The sequence below is a fragment of the Melospiza melodia genome, chromosome 31, assembly GCF_035770615.1.
Source record: "Melospiza melodia melodia isolate bMelMel2 chromosome 31, bMelMel2.pri, whole genome shotgun sequence".
Classification (NCBI taxonomy): domain Eukaryota; kingdom Metazoa; phylum Chordata; class Aves; order Passeriformes; family Passerellidae; genus Melospiza; species Melospiza melodia.
The window spans coordinates 1,853,976-1,876,005 of record NC_086224.1 but is presented as its reverse complement, the minus strand read 5'-3'; the positions used below and the strand labels follow the sequence as shown (position 1 = coordinate 1,876,005).

At 61.8% G+C, this 22,030-nt stretch overlaps 3 protein-coding genes across 3 annotated transcripts in view; all 3 read left to right on the top strand.

Annotated features, from left to right (window-relative positions):
• Positions 1-6,354, top strand: part of LOC134431187 (histone-lysine N-methyltransferase 2D-like) — a 31,840-nt gene extending 25,486 nt beyond the window's left edge. The window contains 10 exon segments of the mRNA XM_063179174.1: positions 16-152; positions 958-2,128; positions 2,813-2,836; positions 2,839-2,948; positions 3,043-3,173; positions 3,287-3,572; positions 4,498-4,571; positions 4,674-4,702; positions 4,705-4,781; positions 5,589-6,354. Of these exon segments, the coding sequence (XP_063035244.1) occupies positions 16-152; positions 958-2,128; positions 2,813-2,836; positions 2,839-2,948; positions 3,043-3,173; positions 3,287-3,572; positions 4,498-4,571; positions 4,674-4,702; positions 4,705-4,781; positions 5,589-5,681 (2,132 nt within the window). The 3' untranslated portion in view covers positions 5,682-6,354.
• Positions 6,355-8,519: 2,165 nt separating this feature from the next.
• Positions 8,520-19,076, top strand: LOC134431182 (5'-AMP-activated protein kinase subunit gamma-1-like). Its single transcript, XM_063179170.1, is given in 14 exon segments — positions 8,520-8,540; positions 8,628-8,697; positions 11,797-11,900; positions 13,116-13,197; positions 13,286-13,344; positions 13,907-13,952; positions 14,043-14,097; positions 14,185-14,281; positions 14,283-14,312; positions 15,815-15,953; positions 15,956-15,979; positions 16,073-16,110; positions 18,018-18,164; positions 18,258-19,076. Coding segments are annotated over 14 exon segments (996 nt in total). The 5' UTR covers positions 8,520-8,534; the 3' UTR covers positions 18,357-19,076.
• Positions 18,985-21,411, top strand: LOC134431234 (collagen alpha-1(I) chain-like). The gene is made up of 4 exons (XM_063179219.1): positions 18,985-19,038; positions 19,436-19,591; positions 19,738-20,186; positions 20,285-21,411. Exons 1-4 carry the CDS (start codon positions 18,985-18,987, stop codon positions 21,303-21,305), a joined length of 1,680 nt encoding a protein of 559 aa, XP_063035289.1. The 3' UTR covers positions 21,306-21,411.
• The last annotated feature ends 619 nt before the right edge of the window (positions 21,412-22,030 follow it).

The window sequence follows — 22,030 nt, the reverse complement described above, 5'->3', positions numbered from 1 at the left end:
CCATCCCTCTCGCAGGAATGCTCGGAGGGAAGGAGAAGGCTCTGGCTGGGAAGGTGCCGGACAGCAGCTCGGAGTGGCTGAAGCAGTTTGATGCCGTGCTGCCAGGGTACAGCCTCAAGGGCGAGCTGGACCTCCTGACGCTGCTCAGACAGGTCAGTGGCGTGCAGGGGTCCCCACAGAGCTGGGAGAGGGGTTTTGGGGGTACCCATGGGGCTGTGGCAGGCTACAGGAGCAGGGACTCTTTGGTAGAGGTGCATGGTGGTCCCTGTAGGTCACTCCATGATTGCCGGGAGTTTCCTGGGGCGCCAGATGGCCATGGGCTGGTGCTGGGTGTCCCAGGAAGGAGTCCGGGAGGTCCTTGCAGGATTGGGGGCATGTTGGACACTGTAGGGTCTGGGACCCCTCCCTGCAGTGTTCAGAGAGGTTGGGAGTCTCCATCCCTGCAATGTTCAGGGATGTTAGGGGTCTCCATCCCTGCAATGTTCAGGGAGGTTGGAGGTCTCCATCCCTGCAATATTCAGGGAGGTTGGGGGTCTCCATCCCTGCAATATTCAGGGAGGTTGGGGGTCTCCATCCCTGCGATGTTCAGGGAGGTTGGAGGTCTCCATGCCTACAATGTTCAGGGAGGTTGGGGGTGTCCATCCCTGCAATGTTCAGGGAGGTTGGGGGTGTCCATCCCTGCAATGTTCAGGGAGGTTGGGGGTCTCCATGCCTACAATGTTCAGGGAGGTTGGGGGTCTCCATCCCTGCAATGTTCAGGGAAGTTGGGGGTGTCCATCCCTGCGATGTTCAGGGAGGTTGGGGGTCTCCATCCCTGCAATGTTCAGGGAGGTTGGGGGTCTCCATCCCTGCAATGTTCAGGGAGGTTGGGGGTCTCCATCCCTGCAATGTTCAGGGAGGTTGAGGGTCTCCATCCCTGCAACTCTCTGACCCATGCCCCCCCTCTCCACACCACAGGAGAGCCCTGCTCCTGAGAAGACCCTTCACCACTGCTACGTCAACAACGTCTCCAACCTGGACGTGCGGCAGCTCTCTGTCCTGCCCCAGGAACCCTCGCCCCCACTGTCCCCCTCTGTCCCCTCCCCATCCAGCCCCGCTGAGCCCACCAGGGTCCCCGACCCCGAGGCGTCCCACGAGGCAGCCCCAGCCCCGTTGTCACCACTGCCACCGGCCCCCTCGCCAGCCCCCCAGGAGGAAGGGGCCACGGCCGTCCACTCCCCTCCCCGCTTCAAGCCGCGCTCGCGGCCTCTGGAGGACGGGGACGAGGCGAGGCCGCGGCTGAAGAAGTGGAAGGGGGTGCGCTGGAAACGGCTGCGCTTCCTCGTCACCATCCAGAAAGGGGGAGCCAAGCGCGACGGGGACAAGGAGATCGCCGAGTTCATCGACAAGCTGGGCACCACGCTGCGCCCCGAGAAGGTGCCGCAGGACATGCGCAAGTGCTGCTTCTGTCACGAGGAGGGCGACGGCGCCACGGACGGGCCGGCCCGCCTGCTCAACCTTGACCTCGACCTCTGGGTCCACCTGAACTGCGCCCTGTGGTCCACGGAGGTGTACGAGACTCAGGGAGGGGCCCTGATCAACGTGGAGGTGGCTCTGCACCGCGGGCTGCTCACCAAGTGCTCCCTGTGCCAGAAAACCGGCGCCACCAACAGCTGCAACCGCATCCGCTGCCCCAGCGTGTACCACTTCGCCTGCGCCATCCGCGCCAAGTGCATGTTCTTCAAGGACAAGACCATGCTGTGTCCCCTGCACAAGCTGAAGGGGCCCTGCGAGCAGGAGCTCAGCAGCTTCACCGTGTTCCGCCGCGTCTACATCGAGCGGGACGAGGTGAAGCAGATCGCCAGCATCATCCAGCGCGGCGAGCGGCTCCACATGTTCCGCGTGGGCGGCTTGGTCTTCCACGCCATCGGGCAGCTGCTGCCCCACCAGATGGCCGATTTCCACAGCGTCACGGCGCTCTACCCCGTGGGCTACGAGGCCACGCGCATCTACTGGAGCCTGCGGACCAACAACCGCCGCTGCTGCTACCGCTGCACCATCTGCGAGAACAACGGGCGCCCCGAGTTCGTCGTGCAGGTCATCGAGCAAGGCTTGGAGGATCTTGTCTTCTCTGACTCCTCGCCACAAGGTAAGGAGTTGGGATGTGCCAGTGTCCAACCTTTGTGCCGGTGGCTGAGCCAAACCAGAGGGTGGAGTGGTGGGAAATGGCTTGAGGTGCCCATATTCAACCTGTGGCACTCAGTGCTTTGCTCTGGTGACAACGTGGTGATTGGTCACTCGATGATCTTGGAGATCTTTTCCAGCCTCATTAATTCTGTGGTTCTCCCTTCCCTGAGTGCTTTGCTCTGGTGGTGATTGATCACTCGATCTTGGAGATCTTTTCCAGCCTCATTAATTCTGTGGTTCTCCCTTCCCTGAGTGCTTTGCTCTGGTGACAATGTGGTGATTGGTCACTTGGACTCAATGATTTGGAGATCTTTTCCAGCCTCATTAATTTTGTGGTTCTCCTTTCCCTGAGTACTTTGCTCTGGTGACAGTGTGGTGATTGGTCACTTGGACTCAATGATTTGGAGATCTTTTCCAGCTTAATTAATTCTGTGGTTCTCCATTCCCTGAGTGCTTTGCTCTGGTGATGAGGTGGTGATTGGTCGCTTGGACTCGATGATCTTGGAGATCTTTTCCAGCCTCATTAATTTTGTGGTTCCCCCTTCCCTGAGTGCTTTGCTCTGGTGGTGATTGGTCACTTGGACTCGATGATCTTGGAGATCTTCTCCAGCCTCATTAATTCTGTGGCTCTCCCTTCCCTTGGCAGCTGTGTGGAACCGGATCATCGAGCCGTGGCGATGATGAGGAAGGAGGCCGACATGCTGCGACTCTTCCCCGAGTACCTGAAGGGCGAGGAGCTCTTCGGCCTCACGGTGCACGCGGTGCTGCGCATCGCCGAGTCGGTGGGTCCCGGGGCGGGCGTGGAGCTCTCTCCTCCACACTGGGGGTCCATCCTGCTGCTGCCTCTTGACCCCTTCTCCATGTCCCCCTCTGCAGCTGCCGGGTGTGGAGAGCTGCCAGAATTACCTGTTCCGCTATGGGCGCCATCCTTTGATGGAGCTGCCCTTGATGATCAATCCCACCGGCTGCGCCCGCTCCGAGCCCAAGATCCTCACCCACTACAAGCGGTAAGTGAGGCTGGAATTCACTGGGAGAGCTGGGATCCACCAGGAAAGCTGGGAACCACCAACAGAGCTGGGATCTCTCATCTCTAACCCTTCTCATCCCCCTCTCCTCAAAGGCCCCACACCCTGAACAGCACAAGCATGTCCAAGGCCTACCAGAGCACGTTCACGGGCGAGACCAACACGCCCTACAGCAAACAGTTTGTGCACTCCAAGTCCTCCCAGTACCGGCGCCTGAAGACGGAGTGGAAGAACAACGTGTACCTGGCGCGGTCCCGCATCCAGGGGCTGGGGCTCTACGCGGCCAAGGACATCGAGAAGCACACGATGGTCATCGAGTACATCGGCACCATCATCCGCAACGAGGTGGCCAACAGGCGGGAGAAGATCTATGAGGAGCAGGTGGGGCTCTGCTGGAGGTGCTGGGGGCTTGGGTGAGATGTGGAGGGACTTGGGTGGGACTTTGTGGGCTCTGGTGGAACATGGGAGGAGTCAGATGGGATGTTGGGGGCTTGGGTGGGATGAGAGTGGACTTGGGTGGGACATTGTGCCCTCTGGTGGAACATGGAGGGACTTTGAGAAGGACATGGGAGGAGTTAGATGGGTGGTTGGGGGCTCAGGGGGGATGTGGGTGGAGGTGGGTGGGATGTTGAAGGCTCTGTGAACATGAGGGACTCTGAGGACATGGAGGAGTCAGATGGGATTTGAGAAGACTTGAGTGAGACATTGTGGGCTCTGGTGGAACATGCAGAAGGACATGGGAGGAGTCAGATGGGATGTTTGGGCTCAGGTGGGATGAGAGTGGGACATTGTGGGCTCTGGTAGAACATGGAGGGCCTCTGAGAAGGACATGGGAGAAGTCAGATGGGATGTTGAGGCTCAGGTGGGATAGAGAGGACTTGGGTGGGACGTTGCGGGCTCTGGTGGAACATGGAGGGACTGAGAAGGACATGGGAGGAGTCAGATGGGATGTGAGAGGACTTGGTGAGATGTGGGCTCTGGTGGAACATGGAGAAGGACATGGGAGGAGTCAGATGGATGTTGGGGCTCAGGTGGGATGAGAGTGAATTTGGGGGGGATGTTGAAGGCTCTGGCAGGACATGTGGCGACTCAGGACGTGGAGGGACTTGAGAGGGTTATCAAGGGTTCTGGTAGGGTCTGAGGTGAGATTTTGGGAGCTCTGGTAGGACATGGAGCGACTCGGGGGATGTGGAGAACTCTCATGGAATGTGAGCGTCTCAGTGGAACATGGGATGGTGGAAATCAACTCAGGTGGGATGTGGGGACCTCAGTGCACCCCTGAACCCCCTCTTCTCCTCCATGGCAGAACCGCGGCATTTACATGTTCCGCATCAACAACGAGCACGTCATTGACGCCACGCTGACGGGGGGCCCGGCCAGGTGAGCACAGGGGGGGCTTTGGGGTGCTGGGATACCCCCAGAGGGAGCCACGACGTCCGTCTGTCCTGCCCCTGGCTTGGTGCTGACCATGATCATCCCCAGGTACATCAACCACTCGTGTGCCCCGAACTGCGTGCCGAAGTCGTGACCTTCGACAAGGAGGACAAGATCATCATCATCTCCAGCCGGCGCATCCCCAAGGGGGAGGAGGTCAGTGAGGGGCTCAGAGGGTCCTGGGGACTGTGATGGTGTTCACAGGGGTGCTTGGATGAGGGAAGAGATGAGGATCTGACTCCATGTTTCAGAAGGCTTGATTTTTATTATTTATTATTTTATCATATATATTGCATTAGAACTATACTAAAAGAATAGTATATTATTTTATCATATATATTACATTAGAACTATACTAAAAGAATAGAAGAAAGGGTTTCATCAGAAGGCTGCCTAAGAATAAAAAAGCAAGAGTGATAACAAAGGTTTGTGGCTCGGCTCTCTGTCCAAGCCAGTTCACTGTGATTGGCCATTAATTAAAAACAACCAACGTGGCCCAATCACAGATCCATCTGTTGCATTCCACAGCAGATAATCGATGTTTACAGAATCACAGAATTTCTAGGGTTGGAAGAGACCTTTAAGATCATCGAGTCCAACCCATGTTCTAACACCTCAACTAGGTCATAGCATCAAGTGCCACATCCAGTCTTTTTTAAACACATCAAGGGATGGTGACTCCACCACCTCCCTGGTAGATGATTCCAGTATTTCATCACTCTTTCTGCGAAAAACTTCCTCCTTAATTCTAGCCTGTATCTCCCTTGTGCAGCTTGAGACTGTGTCCTCTTGTTCTGTCTGTTGTTTACATTTTGTTCCTGAGGCTTCTCAGCTTCTCAGGAGGAAAAAATCTTAAAGAAAAGATTTTTTCATAAAAAGTATCTGCCTCAGGGGACCCAGGAGGGGGGCTGGACGTGGCAGGGCTGAGCTCTGTGCTTTGGCTGACTCCCCTCTCCCTCCCAGCTCACCTACGACTACCAGTTCGACTTCGAGGACGATCAGCACAAGATCCCCTGCCACTGTGGAGCTTGGAATTGCAGGAAGTGGATGAACTAACTGGGAAAAAAGGGGGCTGGGGGCTGCCACCCCCGCCCCAGAGACCTGGCCGAGCCCCCCAGGGCTGCAGGAGGTGCCAGGGGCGGCCGGGCACGGAGGGAGAGCGGCGGCTGCAGCGCTGCCGGCCCTGCCCGAGCGGGACGGACGGACAGACAGATGAACTGGCAACTCAGGGTTTTCTTTGCTTCGTCCTGCGAGGAGGAAAAAAAGGAGTGGGGGGGGGGCTCAGAGACGCCCCCTTCACCACCACCCCCTGCCTGCCTCCCTCACGGGAGAGCCACGGATGGGGAAACAGCGCCGGCCCAGCGTGGCCGGAGCGATTGTGCGGAGCCGGTCTGGATATAACGATTATTTTATTTTATTTTATTTTATTGGTTTTTCCTTTTTTTTTTTTTTTTTGGTCCTTTTTTTTTTTTTTTTTTTTCTAGAAACTAATAATATTTGCTCGCTAATTACCAAGGTAACACAGACTCCTTGAGCTCGACAATCCGGGCTCTGCCCTGCCCAGCGTGGTGGCGGCCAGAGCTCGCTCTCGGTTCCTTTTTGATCTCTTTTTTTTTTTTCGTTTTGTTTTGTTTTGTTTTTGTTTGTGCGTGTGGACGAGAACCCCGGAGCGGCGGCGGGATGCAGCCAAGACCCCGACAGACACAAGGAGCTTCTGCACCCAAACCTACCTCATTTTAAGTGTTAGATTTGTTTCTTTTTATTTGTTGTTGTTTTTAAATGTGAGCCCCCCCCCCCCTCCATCCCAACCTGCCTCCCAAAGTTTTGGGGGGGGTGGAGGGGGGTCTTTCCCTTTCCCTCAGAGGATGTGGCTTCCTCATGTCCCCCTCCTCCAGGACACCTTGAAGGGGGGACACGGGGACACCCCCTCCTTGTCCCCCCCCCCTTAAGGAGGTCCCAGCCGTGTGACGTGCCAAGGTGTGAGGTGGGGATGGGGAGAGGGTGAGGGGGGGGTCAAACCCACTCCCCCAGCTCTGGTGGGGGGGCTGGAGGGGGCTGGGTGGGGACCCCTCCTCCCCACACGTGGCTGGGAGGGGGTTGGATGGAGCCCCCCCTCCCCTCTTGCTCACCCTTGGCCCTCCCAGCTGGGGCTGCACTGGGGAGGGGGGGGGAAGGTTATTTATCTATTTATACCTTATATTGTATATACTAGACGGGGCTGGGAGGGGGGGGCTCTTTGTGCTCTGCTGGGCTGAGATTTGGGGTGCAGGGGCAAAAAAAAAAAAGAAAAAAAAAATTAAAAAAGGTGTGGGGAGGGTTTTTTTAAAAAACCCAATCTCCGAGGTGTGAGGGTGGGGATGGAGGGGTGGGGGTCTCTCTCTCTGGAACCTCCTGCCAGGCAGGGGAGAGTGAAGCAGCGAGTGGGCATTAACACCCCCGACCCCCCCCCCCCCTCAACCCCACCCACCACCCCGGGGTCTCTGCCCGCCCCTCCCCACTCCCGGGGGCGCCGGGATCTCTTAACGCACAAACACGGCGCGGGGAAGGAAGGGGAGGGACCCCCCCCCCTGCTCCTCCTGCAAAATGGGGAGGGGGCGTCGGTCTGATGATGGGGTGGTGCCCCCCTCTCCCCCCCACCCCCCACCCCCGAGTGCAGTGTTGGGGTGTGGGGGGGGGCCGGGGCCCGATTTTGAAAAGCTGCTTCCGCAAACTCGTCAAAGCTGCAAAAAAAAAAAAAAAAAAAAAAAATCTTAAAAAAAAAAAAAATCTGAAACAAAAAAAAAGTTTAAGGTAAAAATCTTTAAAAAAGAGAAAATTTTAAAAAAGTAAAAAAAAAAATACAAAAAAAAAAAATACCAGAGGAAAAGCGCGAGTGGGGGGGGATGAGAAGTTTTAACAGAAAATATACGAGAAATTTAACTTTCAGAGCTGTACATAGGCCGGGGCGTGTAGAAATCCCGTTTTTACCAATACCGGAACCACTGGATGTTATTTTAAATAAAGCGCGTGAGAAGCCGAGGCCGCCTGATCCCTCGGGGGGGGGGGGTCTGGGAGGGGACAGCGGCGGCACCGGGTCCAGCGAGGGCAGCTCGGTGCTGCTTTCCCCAAAATCAGAGACCTTGCCCTGAGTCACACCGAGCTGTGTCCCCACCCTTGGGGACCCTCGTGTGTGTCCCACCCCCGTCCTGTCCTGGAGACCCCATGTCCGTGTGTCCCCACCCTTGAGGACCCCCATGTCCGTGTGTCCTGGGGACCCTATGTCCGTGTGTCCCACCGCCCCGGGCCATGCCCGGTGTGTCCCGCCGTGTCCCCGAACCCCCGGGGGTCCCCAGAGGTGTGACCCGATCCCCCAAAACCATCCCCGCGACCCGGGAGCCGGTGGGCGGCACCGGGACCAGGAACGGGGCGGGAGTGGTACCGAGAACCGGGCGGAACCGGGAACAGACCGGATCCGGGATGGCAACGGGGCGGGAACAGGACGGGGCCCGAGTGGTTCAGGGAACGGCGGTAGCGGGGCACGAACCGAGCGGAAATTGGGGCAGGAACCGGGCGGAAGCGGGACAGGGACCGTGACAGGAACCGGGCGGAAGCGGGGCACGAACCGTGACAGGACCGGGCGGAAGCGGGGACAGGGACCGTGACAGGAACCGGGCGGAAGCGGGGCACGAACCGTGACAGGAACCGGACGGAAGCGGGGCAGGAACCGGACGGAAGTGGGACCGGGGGACCGGGCGGAAGCGGGCTCGGACCGGGCGGAAGCGGGACAGGGACCGGGCGGAAGCGGAGCACGAACCGTGACAGGAACCGGGCGGAAGCGGGACCGGGGACCGGACGGAAGCGGGATCGGGGACCGGGCGAGCGCGGGGCCGGAGCCGGGCGGCAGCGGCGCCTCGGGACCGAGCGGGACCCATGGAGGTTGTGAGGGGGACAGCGGGGCTGGGGGGGGACACCGGGTCGGGCACCGGGACCGCGGCCACCCTGACCGACCCCGCCTGTCCGCAGGATCCCGGCCCCGAGCCTGACCCCGGCCCCGGCCCGGGCCCGGCCGCCGAGAGCCCGGCGGAGCTGGAAGGTGAAACCGGGGGAGCTCCCGGCACCGGAGGGGACGCGGTGATTTGGGTGTCCCGGGGGCCGTCCTGTCCCGGGGTCTGGGGGAGCCATGAGCTGGGGGTCCGGGATTGGACACCGGGAATATCCGGAGTTTGGGGTGTCCCGGAGCTGGGTGTCCGGGATTTGGGGTGCTCCGTGACTGGGGGTATCCCGGAGTTTGGGGTGTCCCGGAGCTGGGTGTCCGGCATTTGGGCTGCTCCATAACCGGGGATATCCCGGAGTTTGGGGTGTCCGGAGCTGGGTGTCCGGCATTTGGGCTGCTCCATAACCGGGGATATCCCGGTGTCGGGGGTACCCCGGAACCCTAAGCTGGGTATTGTAGGATTTGGGGTGCCCCATGACCGGGGATATCCCGGATTTGGGGTGTCCCGGAGCCCTGAGCTGGGGTGTTATAGGATTTGGGGTGCCCCATAACCGGGAATATCCCGGATTTGGGGTGTCCCGGAGCCCTGAGCTGGGTGTCCTAGAAGTGGGAGTGAAACGGGATTTGGGGTATTCGAGGTTTGGGGTGTCCGGGACTTGAAGTGTCAGAGGATTTTGGGGTGTCCCGGAGCCCTGAGCTGGGTGTTCAGGATTTTAGGGTGCTCCATGACCGGGGATATCCCGGATTTGGGGTGTCCCGGAGCCCTGAGCTGGGTGTTCAGGATTTAGGGTGCTCCATGACCGGGGATATCCCGGAGTTCGGGGTGTCCCGGAGCTGGGTGTCCGGCATTTGGGCTGCTCCATAACCGGGGATATCCCGGTGTCGGGGGTACCCCGGAGCCCTAAGCTGGGTGTTGTGGGATTTGGGGTGCCCATGACCGGGGATATCCCGGATTTGGGGTGTCCCGGAGCCCTGAGCTGGGTGTCCAGGATTTGGGGGTGCCCCATAACGGGGATATCCCGGATTTGGGGTGTCCCAGAGCCCTAAGCTGGGTGTTGTAGGATTTGGGGTGCCCCAATAACCGGGGATTATCCCGGATTTGGGGTGTCCCGGAGCCCTGAGCTGGGTGTCCAGGATTTGGGGTGCCCCATGACCGGGGATATCCCGGATTTGGGGTGTCCCGGAGCCCTGAGCTGGGTGTTGTGGGTTTTGGGGTGCCCCATAACCGGGGATATCCCGGATTTGGGGTGTCCCGGAGCCCTAAGCTGGGTGTTGTAGGATTTGGGGTGCCCCATAACCGGGGATATCCCGGTGTCGGGGGTACCCGGAGCCCGGAGCTGGGTGTTATAGGATTTGGGGTGCCCCATAACCGGGGATATCCCGGAGTTTGGGGGTGTCCCGGAGCCCGGAGCTGGGTGTTATAGGATTTGGGGTGCCCCATGACCGGGGATATCCCGGATTTGGGGTGTCCCGGAGCCCTGAGCTGGGTGTCCCAGAAGTGGGAGTGAAACGGGATTTGGCGTATTCGAGGTTTTGAGATGTCCTGGGATTTGGGGCATTCGAGGGTTTGGGCTGTCCCGGGACTTGAGGTGTCAGAGGATTTTGGGGTGTCCCGGAGCCCTGAGCTGGGTGTCCAGGATTTGGGGTGCCCCATGACCGGGATATCCCGGATTTGGGTGTCCCGGAGCCCTGAGCTGGGTGTTATAGGATTTGGGGTGCCCATAACCGGGGATATCCCGGTGTCAGGGGTACCCCGGAGCCCTAAGCTGGGTGTTGTAGGATTTGGGTGGTGCTCCATGACCGGGGATATCCCGGATTTGGGGTGTCCGGAGCCCTGAGCTGGGTGTCCAGGATTTGGGGTGCTCCATGACCGGGGATATCCCGGATTTGGGGTGTCCCGGGGCCCTGAGCTGGGTGTCCAGGATTTGGGGTGCTCCATAACCGGGGATATCCCGGATTTGGGGTGTCCCGGAGCCCTGAGCTGGGTATTGTAGGATTTGGGGTGCCCCATGACCGGGGATATCCCGGATTTGGGGTGTCCCGGAGCCCTGAGCTGGGTGTTATAGGATTTGGGGTGCTCCATAACCGGGGATATCCCGGATTTTGGGGTGTCCGGAAGCCCTGAGCTGGGGTGTTGTGGGGATTTGGGGGTGCCCCATGACTGCAGTTAAGGGTGTCCTGGGGTTGGGTGTCCGAAATTGGGAGTGAAATGAAATGGGATTTGTGGCACTGGAGGGTTTGGGGTGTTCTGGGCTTTGGATATCCTGGGTGCTGGTGTGTCCCGAGATTTGGGGTGTCTGAGGATTTTGGGGTGTCCCGAGATTTGGGGTGTCAGAGGATTTTGAGGTGTCCCGGGATTGTGGGTGCCACAGGATTTGGGGTGTCTGCACTGGTGGTGTCCCGGGATTGGGGATGTCCCGGGTTTTGGAATTCTCCAGGTTTTGGGGGTGCCCCGGGATTTGGCGTGTCTGGGATTGGGGATGTCCCGGGTTTTGGGGTGTCTGGGATTGGGGTGTCCCGGGTTTTGGGGTGTCTGGGATTGGGGTGCCCCGGGATTGGGGATGTCCCGGGTTTGGGGGTTCTCCAGGTTTTGGGGTGCCCCAGGATTGGGGATGCCACAGGATTTGGGGTGTCTGGGATTGGGGTGCCCCGGGATTGGGGATGTCCCGGGTTTTGGGGTGTCTGGGATTGGGGTGCCTTGGGTTTTGGGGTGCCATGGGTTTTGGGGTGCCCAGGATATGGGGTGCCACAGGATTTGGGGTGTCTGGGATTGGGGTGCCCCGGGTTTCGGGGTGTCTGGGATTGGGGTATCCCGGGTTTTGGGGTGCCCTGGGTTTCGGGGTGTCCCGGGTTTTGGGGTGCCCTGGGATTGGCGTGCCCCGGGTTTTGGGGTGCCCCGGGTTTTGGGTGCCCTGGGTTTTGGGGTGTCTGGAATTGGGGTATCCCGGGTTTCGGGGTGCCCTGGGTTTTGGGGTGCCCCGGGTTTTGGGGTGCCTGGGTTTTGGGGTGCCCTGGGTTTTGGGGTGTCTGGCATTGGGGTGCCCTGGGTTTCGGGGTGCCCCGGGTTTTGGGGTGCCCTGGGTTTTGGGGGTGCCCCGGGTTTTGGGGTTCTCCAGGTTTTGGGGTGCCCTGGGTTTTGGGGTGCCTGGGTTTTGGGGTGCCCCGGGTTTCGGGGTGCCCCTGACGCTGCCCCCCCAGGGGACGCTCACCGCGGTGCCTACACCGCCTTCATGAGATCCCATCGCTGCTACGACCTCATCCCCACCAGCTCCAAACTCGTCGTCTTCGACACATCCCTGCAGGTGTGCCAGGGCCGGGGGGCACTTTTGGGGCCAAGGGGGCACTTTTGGGGTCAGGGGGGCACTTTTGGGGCCAAGGGGGCACTTTGGGGTTGTGAGGGCACTTTTGGTGCCAAGGGGCATTTTTGGGGATGAGGGGGGCACTTTTGGGGTTGTGAGGGCACTTTTGGGGCCAAGGGGGCACTTTTGGGGTTGTGAGGGCACTTTTGGGGCCGAGGGGGGCACTTTTGGGGTTGTGGGGCACTTTTGGGGTTGGAGAGGCACTTTTGGAGATGAGGGGGCACTTTTGGGGCTGTGGGGGCACTTTTGGGGTTGTGGGGGGGCACTTTTGAGGTCAGGGGGCACTTTTGGGGACGAGGAGGCACTTTTGAGGATGAGGGGGCACTTTTGGGGTTGTGAGGGCACTTTTGGAGATGAGGGGGCACTTTTTGGGCTGTGGGGGCACTTTTGGGGTTGTGAGGGCACTTTTTGGGGTTGTCGGGGCACTTTTGGAGTTGTGAGGGCACTTTTGGGGACGAGGGGGGCACTTTTGGGATGAGGGGGTACTTTTGAGGTCAGGGGGGCACTTTTGGGGTCAGGGGGGCACTTTTGGGGTTGTGAGGGCACTTTTGAGGACAAGGGGGTACTTTTGGGGTCAGGGGGCACTTTTGGGGTTGTGAGGGCACTTTTGGGGCCAAGGGGCACTTTTGTGGTTGTGGGGGCACTTTTGGGGTCAGGGGGGCACTTTTGGGGATGGAGGGGGCACTTCTGGGGCCAAGGGGGCACTTTTGGGGTCAGGGGGGCACTTTTGGGTTGTGAGGGCACTTTTGGGGTTGTGAGGGCACTTTTGGAGATGAGGGGGCACTTTTGGGGCTGTGGGGGCACTCTTTGGGTTGTGAGGGCACTTTTGGGGTTGTCGGGGCACTTTTGGGGTTGTGAGGGCACTTTTGTGTTGTGAGGGCACTTTTGGGGACGAGGGGGGCACTTTTGGGGTCAGGGGGGGCACTTTTTGGGATTTTGGGTGAGGGGCACTTTTGGGGTTGTGAGGGCACTTTTGGGTTGGAGAGGCACTTTTGGAGGTGGAGAGGCACTTTTGAGGACAAGGGGGCCTTTGGGATGAGGGGGCACTTTTGTGGTTGTGAGGGCACTTTTGGGGCCAAGGGGGCACTTTTGGGGTTGTGAGGGCACTTTTGGGGCCAAGGGGGGCACTTTTGGGGCTCCCTGACCCCGTGCCCGCAGGTGAAGAAAGCGTTCTTCGCGCTGGTCACCAACGGCGTCCGGGCGGCCCCGCTGTGGGACAGCAAGAAGCAAAGTTTTGTGGGTGAGCAAAGGGGTCTGGGGGGGGTCTCTGGTCTCTGGGGGGTTTTGGGGGGCTGGCAGGACCCTCCTCACCCTGCGTGCCCCCCCAGGAATGCTGACCATCACCGACTTCATCAACATCCTGCACCGCTACTACAAATCCCCCATGGTGAGGGCTGGGCTCTGTGGGGAGGGGGGGGGTCTGGGGTGGGGTTTGGCTGTGCCATCTGAGCTTCCTCCTCCTCCTCCTCCTCCTCCTCCTCCTCGTCCTCCTTCTCCTCCTCCTCCTCCTCCTCCTCCTCCTCTTCCTCCTCTTCCTCCTCCTCCTCCTCCTCCTCCTCGTCCTCCTCGTCCTCCTCCTCGTCCTCCTCCTCTTCCTCCTCCTCCTCCTCCCTCCTCCTCCTCCTCCTCCTCCTCCTCTTCCTCCTCTTCCTCCTCCTCCTCCTCCTCCTCCTCTTCCTCCTCGTCCTCCTCCTCCTCCTCTTCTCCTCCTCCTCCTCCTCCTCCTCTTCCTCCTCCTCCTCCTCCTCGTCCTCCTCCTCCTCCTCCTCCTCCTCCTCCTCGTCCTCCTCCTCCTCGTCCTCCTCCTCGTCCTCCTCCCTCCTCCTCCTCTTCCTCCTCCTCGTCCTCCTCCTCCTTCTCGTCCTCCTCCTCCTCCTCCCTCCTCCTCTTCCTCCTCTTCCTCCTCCTCCTCCTCCTCCTCCTCTTCCTCCTCCTCCTCCTCCTCACAGGTGCAGATCTACGAGCTGGAGGAACACAAAATAGAGACGTGGAGAGGTGAGAGAGAGGGGGGGCATCACTGCTGCCCTTCTGCCCTTTTTGGGTGTGCCCACCCCTCTCCATGCCCTCACCCACCCTCTCCCACAGAGGTTTATCTGCAAGACTCCTTCAAGCCGCTGGTGTGCATTTCCCCCAATGCCAGGTAGGCCGGGAGGGCACGGAGAGGGGCACAGGCGGTGGTGGCAGTGCCAGGGACACCCCAAATGCCCCCTGCCTTGCCACCCCACAGCCTGTTTGACGCCGTCTCCTCCCTGATCCGCAACAAGATCCACCGGCTGCCCGTCATCGACCCCGCCTCGGGGAACACGCTCTACATCCTCACCCACAAAACGCATCCTCAAGTTCCTCAAGCTCTTTGTGAGTCTGTGCCCCTTGCGAGGGTGGCATCAGAGCAGCACCCTCGGTTTGGCACGTGCCAGGGTCACACTGGGACCCCCAGCCTGGGCTGTGCCAGGTGCCTGTGCCAGGGGCTGCTCTGAGAGCCCCAGCCTGGGATGTGCCAGCTCCCTGTGCCAGGGCCACAATGGGATCCCCAGCCTGGGCTGTTGCCAGCTCCCTGTGCCAGGGTCACACCGGGACGCCCAGCCTGGGCTGTGCCAGCTCCCTGTGCCAGGGTCACACCGGGACCCCCATCCTGGGCTGTGCCAGGCCTAGATGCTACCCTGAGATTCCCAGGTGCCAGCCCGGGCTGTGCCAGCTCCCTGTGCCAGGGTCACACTGGGACCCCAGCCTGGGCTGTGCCAGGTGCCTGTGCCAGGGCTGCTCTGAGAGCCCCAGCCTGGGCTGTGCCAGGTGCCTGTGCCAGGGTCACACTGGGACCCCCCAGCCTGGGCTGTGCCAGCTCCCCGTGCCAGGGCCACAATGGGACCCCCAGCCTGGGCTGTGCCAGCTCCCTGTGCCAGGGCCACAATGGGACCCCCAGCCTGGGCTGTGCCAGGTGCCTGTGCCAGGGGCTGCTCTGAGAGCCCCCATCCTGGGCTGTGCCAGGTCCAGGTGCTACTCTGGAACTCCCAGTCCAGGCTGTACCAAGTGCCAGCCCAGGCTGTGCCAGCTCCCTGTGCCAGGGCCACACTGGGACCCCCAGCCTGGGCTGTGCCAGCTGCCTGTGCCAGGGTCACACCGGGACCCCCAGCCTGGGCTGTGCCAGGTGCCTGTGCCAGGGGCTGCTCTGAGACGCCCAGTTCAGGTGGTACAAATTGCCAACCCAGGATGTGCCAGGGGCTCCTCTGAGACCTCCATCCTGGGCTGTGCCAGGCCCAGGTGCTACCCTGAGTCCCCCAGTCCAGGTGGTACAAAAGGCCAGCCCAGGCTGTGCCAGCTCCCTATGCCAGGGCCACACTGGGACCCCCAGCCTGGGCTGTGCCCGGTGCCCATTCCAGGATTACCCCAGGATGTTCACCCTGGGCTGTGCCAGGGCTGCCCCAAGACCCCCATCCTGGGCTGTGCCAGGCCCAGGTGCTGCCCTGAGACCCCCAGTCCAGGTGGTACAAAGTGCCAACCCAGGCTGTGCCAGGGTCTGCCCTGAGACCCCCATCCTGGGCTGTGCCAGGCCTAGATGCGACCCTGAGATTCCCAGGTGCCAGCCCGGGCTGTGCCAGCTCCCTGTGCCAGGGGCTGCCCTGATCCCCTCCATCTAAGCCGTGCCAAAATGTGCCCCAGAACCTTGGGGGTTTCACTCTAAACCCCCCAACCTGTGCTGTGCCAGCTCCCTGCACACCAGGTACCACCAGCTGCGGGTGGGCACAGCCCTGGTACCTCACCAACCCCTCCCTGGAGATGCCACAACCCCCCCCATGCTTTGCCCCCCGTTTTTTTTTTGTCCTTTCCCCATCAATCTGAGCTCAGCCCTGTCCCCTCAGATCTCAGAGGTGCCCAAGCCCGAGTTCATGGCACGGAGCCTGGAGGAGCTGCAGATTGGCACCTACAGGAACATCGCCGTGGTTGGCACCAGCACTCCCATCTACGTTGCCCTGGGCATCTTCGTGCAGCACCGAGTGTCTGCCTGCCCGTGGTGGATGAGTCAGGTGAGGGTGGCCTGTCCTGGCTCTGGATGTCCCCAAGTGTCCCCTCCTGGGCGCCTCGGGCGTGGCTGAGCTGCTCCTCTTCCTCCTCCCCAGGGCGTGTGGTGGATATCTACTCCAAATTCGATGTGATTGTGAGTGCTGAAAGTTCTGGAATGGGGGGAAAAATCCTGGAATGGGGGAAAATCCTGGGTGTGAAAAACCTGGAATAGGGGAAAATCCTGGAATGGGGGGAAATTGTGGAATGGGGACAAATTCTGGGTTGGGGGAAAATCCTGGAATGGGGGAAATTCTGGAATGGGGGGAAAATCGTGGAATGGAGGAAATTCTGGGTTGGGGGAAAATCCTGGAATGGGGGAAATTCTGGAATGGGGGGGAAATCGTGGAATGGAGGAAATTCTGGGTTGGGGGAAAATCCTGGAATGGGGGAAAATCGTGGAATGGAGGAAATTCTGGGTTGGGGGAAAATCCTGGAATGGGGGAAAATCGTGGAATGGAGGAAATCCTGGAATGGGGGAAAATACTGGGGTGGGGGGAAATTGTGGAATGGAGGAAATTCTGGAATGGGGGAAAATCGTGGAATGGGGGAAATCCTGGGTGTGAAAAACCTGGAATGGGGGAAAATCCTGGAATGGGGGGGAAATTGTGGAATGGGGGAAAAATCCTGGGTTGGGGGGGAAATTGTGGAATGGGGGAAATTCTGGGTTGGGGGGAAAATCCTGGAATGGAGGAAAATACTGGGGTAGGGGGAAAATCCTGGAATGGGGGAAAATACTGGGGTAGGGGGAAAATCCTGGAATGGGGGAAAATACTGGGGTAGGGGGAAAATCCTGGGTGTGAAAAACCTGGAATGGGGGGAAATCCTGGAATGGGGGGGAAATCGTGGAATGGAGGAAATTCTGGGTTGGGGGGAAAATCCTGGGTTGGGGATAAAATTCTAGGGTGGGGGGAAAATCTTGGGTGTGAAAAACCTGGAATGGGAGAGAATCCTGGAATGGGGAGAAATTCTGGGTTGGGGGGAAATCCTGGAATGGAGGAAATCCTGGGCTGGGGGGAAAATCCTGGGTTGGGGATAAAATTCTGGGGTGGGGGGAAAATCCTGGGTTTAAAAACCTGGAATGGGGGGAAATCCTGGGTAGGGGGAAAATCCTGGAATGGAGGAAATTCTGGGTTGGGGATAAAATCCTGGGTTGGGGGGAAAATCATGGAATGGAGGAAATCCTGGGTTGGGGGGAAATCCTGGGTGTGAAAAACCTGGAATGGGGGAAATCCTGGAATGGGGGGGAAATTGTGGAATGGGGAGAAATTCTGGGTTGTGGGGGGAAAATCCTGGAATGGGGGAAAATCCTGGAATGGAGGAAATTCTGGGTTGGGGGAAAATCCTGGAATGGGGAGAAATTCTGGGTTGGGGATAAAATCCTGGGGTGGGGGGAAAATCCTGGGTGTGAAAATCTTGGAATGGGGGAAATCCTGGGCTGGGGGAAAATCCTGGAATGGGGGGAAATCCTGGGTGTGAAAAACCTGGAATGGGAGAGAATCCTGGAATGGGGAGAAATTCTGGGTTGGGGGGAAAAATCCTGGGTAGGGGGAAAATTCTGGAATGGGGGGGAAAATCCTGGGCTGGGGAGGAAAATCCTGGAATGGGGGAAAATCCTGGAATGGGGGGAAAATCCTGGGCTGAGGGGAAAGGGGGGAAAATCCTGGGCTGGAGGAGGCAATACTGGCATGGGGAGAAAAATTCTGGGCTGGATGGAAAATCCTGAGCTGGGGGGAAATTCTGGAATGGGGGGAAATCCTGGAATGGGGGAAAACCCTGGTCTAGGGGGTAAAACCCTGGTCTAGGGGGTAAAACCCTGGTCTAGGGGGAAAAATCCTGGGCTGGGGGAAAAATCCTGGGCTGGACGGAAATGCTGGGCTGGGGAGAAAATTCTGGGCTGGGGGGTGGAAATCGTGGAACGAGGGGAAATCCTGGGTTTGGGGGGAACACTGTGGGATGTTGGGGGCCTCCTAATGTGTCCCCAACGTTTTGTCCCTGCCCCAGAACCTGGCAGCTGAGAAAACCTACAACAACCTGGACGTGACGGTGACGCGGGCGCTGCAGCACCGCTCCCACTACTTCGAGGGCGTCCTCAAGTGCTACAAGCACGAAACGCTGGAAACCATCATCAACCGCCTGGTGGAGGCTGAGGTAACAACCCCAGACTGCTGGGAGGGGTCTTTGGGGTGAGACTGGGGGTCCCTGCACCCCCTCAGCCCCTCGCTGTGTCCCCCATTTCCCCAGGTCCACCGGCTGGTGGTGGTGGATGAGAGCGATGTGGTGAAAGGGATCGTCTCCCTCTCGGACATCCTGCAAGCCCTGGTGCTGCCCCAGGGCCCCTGAGGCAGTTTTGGGGTGGGAAGGGGGGGTTCAGTCCTCTCAATCCCCCCCAAAATCTCTTCTCCTGTATCACTGTGCCCCCCGTCCCCGGGCTGGTGGGGACCCCTGGGGGATGCCCCCACTCACCAGCAGCACCCAGCAATAACCCCCAGCCCTGGGGCAGCCCCTGCTGCCTTTCTCTGGGTGAGGGGCACCCCAGAGCCCCCCCCCATGCCGTGCCCTGCACCCCAAAGCCGTGTGGGGTGATGGGGGGCAGCCCTTGACCCCCCTTGGGGTCACCCTTAGCCATGCCAGGGCTGTTCTGTGTGGCCTCTGGTCCCTGTCACCCTGCACCCTCTCCCTGGGTTTGGTGAGACCCACCCGGCCCAGGGACCCCCCAAAAAACCCCCGGGGGTCTCCCCCCAGGTCCCCTCCACCCTCTCCCTGGGTTTGGTGACACCCACCCGGCCCAGGGACACCCCCAAGCCCCCCGGGGGTCTCCCCAAGGTTACCCCACACCCTGCACCCTCTCCCTGGGTTTGGTGAGACCCACCCGGCCCAGGGACCCCCAAAAAACCCCCGGGGGTCTCCCCCAGGTCCCCCCACACCTGCCACCTTCTCCCTGGGTTTGGTGAGACCCAGGGACCCCCCAATGCCCCCCGGGGGTCTCCCCAAGGTCCCCCCCACACCCGCCACCGCTTCGTGTGTGAGGACAAACCACGAATAAACACAGACCTGGCACCACCCTGGCTCCGTGCAGGGCACGGGGGCATTGACCCGGGCACGGGGGGGTGTGTGGGGAGGGGGTGTGAGCCCCCCGTGTGGGAAGGGGGAATCTGCTGAGCTCACCCAGACCCTAAATCCCTGTTTGTTACGCCTGTGGCTTTTCTAAAAGGCCGGGATTGGGGATGGGACAGAGACAGGGAGCCGGCAGGACATGGGGACCCGGCAGGACAGGGGGACCCGGCAGGACAGGGGGACCCGGCAGGACAGGGGGACCCTCTGGTGGGCACCGCGGTGAGCAGGGGGGAGTCAGGCAGGGGCTGGGGGAGGCTGAGGGGGCTGAGCTGGATGTTGGGGCGCCCTGGGGGGGTCTCGGGCAGCCGGGACAGCGCGGTTCGCCGCCGGTGTCCGCAGGGGAGGTGCGAGGCCCGGCCGTGCTGAGCGAGGCACATTCCTGGCGGGGAGGGGACGGCCGGCCCGGGCACCGCGTCCGTGCCAGTGCCGGGCTCCGGCAGTGCCAGGGGAGCGCCGGGCAGGTACCGGGGGGCCCGGGCGACTCGGGAGGGGGGCCGTGCCGGTTTGCCGGTTGCCATGCCGCCGCCGGAGGGTTGCTAAGCTCCGCTCGGAGCCCGCGTGGGCTGCAGCGCTCGGTGCCAAACCCGCCATCGCCTGCTTGTCGCAGGGGGGGAAGGGATCCCGCGGGGCGAGGGAAAGGGGGGGGGGACACACAAATACACACACGCGACACACCGACACCCCTGGGACGGCCGGTGGGGTCCCCGCCGTGCGCCGCTCCCGCCGGGGTCAGCGTGGCCCGAGGTGGCACCGGGCGGGACACGGGGGCACCGGGGGCACGCGTGCGGCAGGTGGGTGCGTGCGGGCGGGCTGCTGGCACCGCCGAGGCTCCGCCGAGCCCCCCCCCGCCACCGTGGGGACCCCCGTGTCGGCCGGGGCGATGCTGGGGGGTCCGGAGCGGGGCGGTGCGGGGCGCCTGCGGATCTGCGAGCGGACCAAGCTGGTGCTGGTGGAGATCGACACGGTGGCGTGTTGCAGCCCGGGTGGTGCCGGCATGGCCGCGGGCTGCTGGCCCGAGCCGCCCTGGACCTACCGCCGCATCGCCGGGGAGTACGCGTGAGTGGGGACCGCCATTTGGGGCTGGGGGGGGTCCGTCCCGCTCCCCTGCCCTGCTCCCCTCCCTCGCTGCCCTCACTCCCCTCTCTGTCTTGCAGGTACCTGGAGAAACGCTTTGTGGCCGAGCTGGCCCCCCCTTGGCCCCCAGCGCCCTCCAACCCCCCTTGTGGCCTGCAGGACTTCACAGCCCGGCCCCGGGTGCCCCCCACCCCCTGCCCCCCACCACAGCTTGAGGGGCCGGGGGGCAGCGGCGGACCCTGGGGGGGTCACGCCGTGCCCACCCCTCGGCCCCCGGTGTCGGGGGACAAGCAGGGCCCCCCCACGTACGAGGTGCACATGCAGCGGGTGCAGGCCGCCCACGGCCGCCGAGGGGGACCCCCCCCTTACATCGCACCCCCCGCCTATGACGGTCCCCACCGCACCCTCCAGCTGCGACCCCCGCGGGGACCCCGCAGCTCCCCGGCGGCTCCTCCTCGGGCCCGGGGCGCTGTGCCGGGCGCCTGGAGCCACACTCTGCCCCGGGCGGCCACCGAGGCCAAGCACCGGTGGCCCCGCGCGACGCTGCCGTCCCCAGCAGGGCCTGGCACCGGTCCCCGGCACTGCCAGACGCTGCCACGGGCGGCGGCCGGCCGGGAGCGGGCACCGGGGCGCGGGAGGGGGCAGCGGGGAACGGGGGGCCACGTCCTCATCGATGCCACCCGCGTGGTGGTCCGCGCCCAGTACGTGCCACCCCCGCAGCGCCAGCAGGTCCGCTATGCCAGGGCATCCCCTCCTCGCAGCCCTTCGGTGCCCGCCGGGCTCGGCGGCGCTTCGGCAGCGCCCTCGCCGCCCCGGGAGCCGCCCGGCAGCCCCCGCAGCCCGTGGCACAGCCCGGGGGGCTGCAGGGGTGCCCGGGGGCGGCCCCCGCCGCGGCGGCCGGTGCTGTACGCGCAGGCATTGCGGGAAGCCGTGTCCCGCATCCGCCGGCACACGGCGCCCGACTCGGACTCGGATGCCGAGAGCAGCGTGGGGGGGTCCCGGCAGCGCCTCTGCCGAGACCCCCGAGCCTACAGCAGCAGCAGCAGCAGCCTGGAGAGCGCCGGAGCCCCCCCGGGCCCCGCCAGCCCCACCCCGGCCTGAGGGGCGGGGCTTAGCGGGGTGTGGCGCTTTGGGGGCGGGGCTTGGCGGGGCGTGGTCCTCAGGCGCTCAGGGCTGGAGTTCCCACGGGCTGACCCCAATAAAAGCTCCGGGATCCCCCGCGCTGCCTCTGTCGCTGTTTGCGGGAGGTCGGGGTGGGGGGGTGTCACCCCTTCAGGTCACTCCGTGCCCCCCAACAGTGTCACCCCTTCGGGTCACTCCGTGCCCCCCAACAGTGTCACCCCTTCAGGTCACCCCGTGCCCCCCAACAGTGTCACCCCTTCCGTGCCCCCCAACAGTGTCACCCAACAGTGTCACCCCTTCAGGTCACCCCGTGCCCCCCAACAGTGTCACCCCTTCAGGTCACCCCGTGCCCCCCAACAGTGTCACCCCTTCGGGTCACCCCGTGCCCCCCAACAGTGTCACCCCTTCAGGTCACCCCGTGCCCCCCAACAGTGTCACCCCTTCCGTGCCCCCCAACAGTGTCACCCAACAGTGTCACCCCTTCAGGTCACTCCGTGCCCCCCCAACAGCGTCACCCCTTCCATGCCCCCCAACAGTGTCACCCAACAGTGTCACCCCTTCCGTGCCCCCCAACAGTGTCACCCCTTCAGGCCACTCGGTGCCCCCCAACAGTGTCACCCCTTCAGGTCACTCCGTGCCCCCCAACAAGCGCTCGGGTGTCCGGGCACGCCCCCGTGACATCGCCGGTGTCCCGTTACGGGTCA

Excerpts from the sequence above, each read along its gene's own strand:
- LOC134431234 (XM_063179219.1), top strand. The coding sequence starts at position 18,985 with ATGCCCCCCGGGGGTCTCCCCAAGGTCCCCCCCACACCCGCCACCGCT. Across the intron at positions 19,592-19,737 it reads GCCAGGGGAGCGCCGGGCAG|GGGGGGAAGGGATCCCGCGG; the intron begins GTACCGGGGGGC and ends TGCTTGTCGCAG. Across the intron at positions 20,187-20,284 it reads CGCATCGCCGGGGAGTACGC|GTACCTGGAGAAACGCTTTG; the intron begins GTGAGTGGGGAC and ends TCTGTCTTGCAG.